This window comes from Carassius gibelio, chromosome A5 (genome assembly GCF_023724105.1).
Source record: "Carassius gibelio isolate Cgi1373 ecotype wild population from Czech Republic chromosome A5, carGib1.2-hapl.c, whole genome shotgun sequence".
Lineage (NCBI taxonomy): Eukaryota > Metazoa > Chordata > Actinopteri > Cypriniformes > Cyprinidae > Carassius > Carassius gibelio.
In genome coordinates, this window is record NC_068375.1 from 18,218,318 (window position 1) to 18,225,309 (window position 6,992).

The 6,992-nt window shown below is 37.4% G+C and overlaps 1 protein-coding gene across 1 annotated transcript; it reads left to right on the forward strand.

Moving 5' to 3' along the window:
* Positions 1–3,241: 3,241 nt before the first annotated feature.
* Positions 3,242–6,992, forward strand: LOC127987886 (arrestin domain-containing protein 3-like). The gene is made up of 7 exons (XM_052590317.1): positions 3,242–3,503; positions 3,598–3,639; positions 4,047–4,107; positions 4,717–4,864; positions 5,286–5,382; positions 5,777–6,033; positions 6,622–6,992. Exons 1-7 carry the CDS (start codon positions 3,242–3,244, stop codon positions 6,958–6,960), a joined length of 1,206 nt encoding a protein of 401 aa, XP_052446277.1. The 3' UTR covers positions 6,961–6,992.

Sequence of the window (6,992 nt, forward strand, 5' to 3'; positions counted from 1 at the left end):
CAAAGTCGCCTAGTGCCATTTTAATCAATCAAATGTGTCATTTTTTACTGTAATGATCTTATAGAGACCCAGTATTAAGAGGATGTGGAGAGACTTATCTATTGCTTGATTTACGACAATCCACATATTATGTACTGGGGACTCATACAGTCTTCCAGTGGAACAGCATTTCTATCAAATGAACCAGTATTATGGAGTAATTCCTCTATAGGCCAAATTAAAATGCCACTACTTACCTCCAAATCAGACTCAGGCCAAGTCGTTTAAATAAATGACAATTTTGTGCAATTTTTCAGTTGGAAAATCCTTCTGAAAAAAAATTAGAATGTAGACACATGGATCAATTACAAATAAAACTGTATACAGGAAAGAAACACATGTACCAAGTTGTTGTTTTGGGGATATAAAAAAAAAAAAAAAACATTTTTTAAACCATTTTCATAGAAAATGTCAAAGTGAAAGTGACATTCAGCCAAGTATGGTGTCCCATACTCAGAATTTGTGCCTTGCACTTAACCCCTCCGAAGTGCACACACGCACAGCAGTGAACACACACAAACCGTGAACACACACCCGAAGCAGTGGGCAGCCATTTATGCTGCCATTTTAACAAATTCTAAATTAATTATTAATAATTAATAGTGTCACTTACTGTGAAATGATTTCAAATAAGAAGTGACTACTATTTGTTTAAATAATAAAAGATTATTTCCCAAATTATTAAATGTGGCTTTCTTTTGAAGTGTTATTATTATTATTATTATTATTATTATTATTATTATTATTATTATTATTATTATATCAGGACAATTTTATGACCCTGACATTTTATTTTTATGCTGACCAAAAACATTTATTTTGTCCTAATATAGAAAGTGTATTCACTCCTCTAAAACCAGCAAAACCAGCCCGACCGGCTAAAGAAGTGGACAAAACTCCTCTAAATTGTATTTTTTAATTGTATTTTCAATGTATTATTGTATAATAAATTAACAGATCGAGACCCCTCCAAATATGTATAATTCATTCATGAATTCCTCTAGTTAAATGTCACAATCTGCACATACTTTATTCAATCTCATCACTATATCTTTTTTACTTCTGTACCATGGACACTTGAGAGAAGATGTTGATGTCAGGTTACCCACCAAGCAGGTTTTAGAAGAGAGAATATAATGTAGATCACATTCATGGAAAAGCCAATCCAGATATACAGTACCATTCCCTCACAGCTCTTAATGAACTTCTTCTGATGCCAAGTTCATAGTTATTTTTTAGCACCATGTTTATTTCCAATTTGACCTTTACACTAATTAGAGTTTGACCCTGAAAAGCCGGCTCACTTCTGCCTTTACACTAAGTCAAGGCTAGACAAAGTTATCATGCCTTTATTCCCAGGGAGAGGAATATTGGAATTTTCTAAAAGAGCAAACCCATAGGTAGCATATTACAAAACTATACACAATCAATAGCTAATTTCTCTGCATTGACTACTGCTTGGACATTTAGCACGCACCCTCTGGCAAATCATAGTATGTGTGTGGGTGTCTGCTCCACACTGGCTCAGTGAGTATTGCATTCATTGATTCCATGAAGAGGACTAAAAATGCCAAACTGTTCATTAATCTTAATACAGACTGCTCAGGACCAGAGCTTTCTCTCTTTGCTCTGGGAAAGGATGCAATTCATGTAGAGAACAAACACTATATAAAACAGTTTCCTGGGATTTCCTGTGACTTGGTCTTAAACTAAACTTTGATATTACATACACCATTAGACCTCTAGAAAGAAGTTTTAAGATGATCGTATAGCTGGATTTAACTGGTCTCCCAGCCTGGCCAAGCTGGTTTCAGCTGTTTAGTCAACTGGTCTCCTAGTCTGAGATGCTAAAACCAGCCTGACCGGCTAAAGAAGTGGTCAAAACTCCTCTAAAACCAGCAAAACCAGCCTGACCGGCTGAAGAAGTGGTCAAAACTCCTCTAAAACCAGCAAAACCAGCCTGACCGGCTAAAGAAGTGGTCAAAACTCCTCTAAAACCAACAAAACCAGCCTGACCGGCTAAAGAAGTGGTCAAAACTCCTCTAAAACCAACAAAACCAGCCTGACCGGCTAAAATAGTGGTCAAAACTCCTCTAAAACCAGCCTGACCGGCTAAAGAAGTGGTCAAAACTCCTCTAAAACCAGCCTGACCGGCTAAAGAAGTGGTCAAAACTCCTCTAAAACCAGCCTGACCGGCTAAAGAAGTGGACAAAACTCCTCAAAAATCAGCCTGACCGGCTAAAGAAGTGGACAAAACTCCTCTAAAATCAGCCTGACCGGCTAAAGAAGTGGACAAAACTCCTCTAAAACCAGCCTGACCGGCTAAAGAAGTGGTCAAAACTCCTCTAAAACCAGCCTGACCGGCTAAAGAAGTGGACAAAACTCCTCAAAAATCAGCCTGACCGGCTAAAGAAGTGGACAAAACTCCTCTAAAATCAGCCTGACCGGCTAAAGAAGTGGTCAAAACTCCTCTAAAACCAGCCTGACCGGCTAAAGAAGTGGACAAAACTCCTCAAAAATCAGCCTGACCGGCTAAAGAAGTGGACAAAACTCCTCTAAAATCAGCCTGACCGGCTAAAGAAGTTGTCAAAACTCCTCTAAAACCAACAAAACCAGCCTGACCGGCTAAAGAAGTGGTCAAAACTCCTCTAAAATCAGCCTGACCGGCTAAAGAAGTGGTCAAAACTCCTCTAAAACCAGCCTGACCGGCTAAAGAAGTGGTCAAAACTCCTCTAAAACCGGCTAAAGAAGTGGACAAGACAAAACTCCTCTAAAACTCCTGGACAAAACTCCTCTAAAAACAGCCTGACTGGCTAAAGAAGTGGACACAACTCCTCTAAAACCAGCCTGACCGGCTAAAGAAGTGGTCAAAACTCCTCTAAAACGGGCCTGACCGGCTAAAAAAGTGGTCAAAACTCCTCTAAAACCGGCTAAAGAAGTGGACAAGACAAAACTCCTCTAAAACTCCTGGACAAAACTCCTCTAAAACCAGCCTGACCGGCTAAAGAAGGGGACAAAAGCTTCAAAAAAAGGCTAATCCATCAAGTAGTGAGTTAACTGCACTTTACTAAACCCTGTGGAATAACCAAATTTATGCAATCATGAGTCACGCCCTCAGCCCTTATTTTATTTCACATGAATGTCATTCCACTTGCGAACACAGCTGTATTTGTGTGTCTAGAGTACATTGGTAGAAATTACAATGTCAAGATCCATCAAAGAGTTCAGTCTTCACTACGACCCGATTAATGAAAGCAATACTTTTACTACTGGAGATATTGTGGAGGGGCGAGTTGTTTTAGAAGTAACCAAAGAAATAAAGGTGGACAGTTTTTTTGTGAAGTTGAGGGGGGATGCAAATGTGCGCTGGACTGAAGGCTCAGGTGATGACGAAACAACCTATAGCGACCATGAGAGATACTTCAAACTAAAGCAATACTTCATTCAAAAGAGCTCGAAGAAAGGTGAGCTTGCGCGATATAGAAAACGTTATTATTAAACAAATTATTATTATATAAAAAAGTGTAATACTTTTATTTCTTGCTCTAACTTCTACAGGAAAAAGGGAAAAGAATGCAACTCTTGTAGAAGGAGAAACGTGTAAGTAAATGGGTTTCATATATGCACCAAATTAATTACATTAAACTTTTTATAATTTACATGAAACCTGAAATGATTGTTGAAAGTGACATGAATGTGAAAGTGATGTGATGTGGCCAAGTGAGGTGTTCCTTACTAGTAATTTTGTGCTCTGCATTTAACCCGTCCAAGTGCACACACACACACACACACAGCAGTAAGTACTATACACACACACACACACACACAACCACGGAGCAGTGGTTGCCTCAATCTCACCTGAGTCCTGGTATTGAGGGTGGAAGAGAGCTCTGGTCATTCTCTGCCCCCACCAGTACCGAGACTTCCCAAGATTGTTTGCTGATAGTAAATATGCTTTTTGAAAACTTCTGTTGTGACCCATATTAACATGCCTTATTGTTCCCCAGATGGACCAGTGATTAGGCCAGGAAGTCATGTTTTCCCATTCAGATTTCAGCTGCCTCAACAGTGAGTAATAGAACTGATTGTTGAACTTATTGAACAACATGGAACTGATGTTGTTCCTTATTGTGTAAATATGTGCAGTGAAAAAATACTAAAACAGTATATAGAAGTGAATGATCAAGTGTAACGGAGGCCAGCGAGTAGTGCTGTGCAGGTAAACCTCACTCCCCGATCTCAAGAGACGCACTAGCGACAGACGCTAGTGACTGTAGCCATTTAGCCTCCTTGTTAGTGCGTCCGCCTCCCATGCCGGAGACTTGGGTTCAAGCCCCACTCGTCGTGAGTGCAAGGAGCGTCAGAGAGGACCCGGGAGAGAGGGGTTACACAAGACTGAAAAAGCATAAAAAATTGTGCCACATCCTGCTTCCTTTCAGTTCCCAATCAGTTGTAAAATTACCCCACTAATCATTATGACTACAGATGTCAGATGTACATAGTAATTGCTTAATATTCTAAAATATTTGCTTTTATAATATTGTAAACAAGTAAAATTAGAAGTAAAGTATATGTATATTCTGAATAAATAAATACCTGTATATGTTTGTGTGTTATGTTATTTATATTATGCACTGCTTTTCAGAAACTAAAGAGTTTTGTTTTTCCTAATTTCAGAAATATGCCTCCATCTTTTGAAGGAAATCATGGCTGGGTGAAGTATGTCTTGATGGTAAAGCTGAGCAGACGTTGGAAACCAACATCTACTAAATATACGGAATTAACCTTTGTGCTGAGAAATGATGGGTCCAATGATCACTTGCTGGTATGACTTACAATACCATGTTTGACTCACTGATTCACATAAATAGAAAGATGATGTACTGTAGCCTTTTAATAAAGCAATAAGCCCCAAGAAGCCATAGATTTACAAGGGTAAGGGGCAATGTTAATGTTTATTTTATGCATATGCAGCAGAAATTATCATCAAATATAATAAATATTATTCGTCCAGCCAAGAAATTTCATTCTGATAGCAGAATGTATGCCAAGTAACACAATGACACAGTGGCACAATAATACTGATGTAATGAGTTCACAAGTGTCAAGGACTGGATCTGTTTTATAAACTGTCATCACAACTCATGATTTTAGTTTGCTCATCTCAGTATGCTGTTCTTTCTTCTTCTTCTTCTTCTTCTTCTTCTTCTTCTTCTTCTTCTTCTTCTTCTTCTTCTTCCATACAGCAACCACAATCTGGCACACAAGACAAGAAGATGAAACTTTTTGGCTCAGGAAAAATGTCAATGACGGTGACATCTGAAAAAACTGGCTATATGCAAGGTGAAAATGTCATGTGTAGCTCTCAAGCGACTTAAACTGAAGAAACTAACCTGTGATGTCAATTATCGGAGTTTCCATCAACATGTTTTTATGCAAATAAAATGAGATGAGATCATAACTGAGATATTGCATAAATATTCTGAGGGAACATGCAAATAAAATTTGCTTAGCGAAGAAAAAAACAGCAGAGCTTTGTATAGCATCTCAAAACTGTAGTCATTCTACAGTGAAAGACTGACATCAAAATTATTAAACAGTTTCCTGGATGGAAACACTGCTTTGTCTGTAAACAGACTTCAAACAAATTAAATTTGCAACTTGGATGAAAACCACTATAGTCAGTTTTATTATTATTATTGATTTTTGTTGGCTCAAATTTTGACCATTTTTGCAGGTGAAATGATCAGAGTTTTTGTCGATATTGACAACTCTTCATCTCGTGATGTCAGGCTGAAGTACAGCCTCAAGCAGCAACAGACGTTCATCGCTGGCAGGAGCATTAATGCAGGAGTCAAGTATATAATCAAAGAGACTAGAGATCGCATCCCATCTGGAGAAAAGTCAAAATGCATAGTGGACATGATGCTTCCACGTGACCTGACTGTCACCATTGAAAACTGCAGAATCATAAAAGTGCAGTACCAACTCAAGGTGCTATTTTGTCTTCTGTAGTTTTGGCATATTTAAAGCAATAATTCAACCCAAAATGTCAATTTACCATCATGCCATTTCAAATCTCTAATATTGCAGAATACAAAAGAAGATATTTAATATACACATATATATATATATATATATATATATATATATATATATATATATATATATATATATATACATATATATACATATATATATATATATATATATATATATATATATATATATATATATATATATATATATATATATATATATGTATATGTGTATATATATATATATATATATATATATATATATATATATATATATATATATATATATATATATATGTATGTGTGTGTGTGTGTGTGTGTACTGTATGGACAAACAGGTGAAACATTTTTTTTGAACTTCAGAATATCTTCTTTTGTGTTCAAACATACATTGTGCTGGTGATTTTCGAGTAAATTATCCCTGTAATTTTTAAGTCTTTTTTAATTTGGTGTCAAATTTGTGGTAAGTCCAAAACAACGTTAGTTTCACAGCTAAATAAGACTTTCCACCAAAAAGTAAAGCAAAAACATGACTGTCTTTCAGATCTCTCTGGACGTGTCTTTTGCATTAAATCCAGCGGTTATATTTCCTGTGGTAATTCTTCCAACTGATCAACAGTGTCCTCCCTGGCAAGGCCCACCTGGAGGATTCCAGTCATATTTACCACCTCAGCCTAGCCTTATGCCTTATCCTGGTGAACTACCTCCTACAACTTCAGGGCTTTACCCCAATCTGTACACCCCTTCAGTGCTGCCCCATCCAGGAGCTGCTGCAGGGGTCTATCCAAATCCAAATCTGAATGCTGTCCAGTCTGGTTTCCATCCGGCTCCTTTTGCACCAGTTTATGATCCAAATCAAAGCATAGTCTCCTTCACCAGCTAAAGCTCTGACCACCTTACATGTTGTGTCAGTGA

Coding starts and splice junctions, on each gene's coding strand:
- LOC127987886 (XM_052590317.1), top strand. CDS start 3,242: ATGTCAAGATCCATCAAAGAGTTCAGTCTTCACTACGACCCGATTAAT. Junction 3,504..3,597: donor TCAAAAGAGCTCGAAGAAAG/GTGAGCTTGCGC, acceptor TAACTTCTACAG/GAAAAAGGGAAAAGAATGCA. Junction 4,865..5,285: donor GGTCCAATGATCACTTGCTG/GTATGACTTACA, acceptor TCTTCCATACAG/CAACCACAATCTGGCACACA.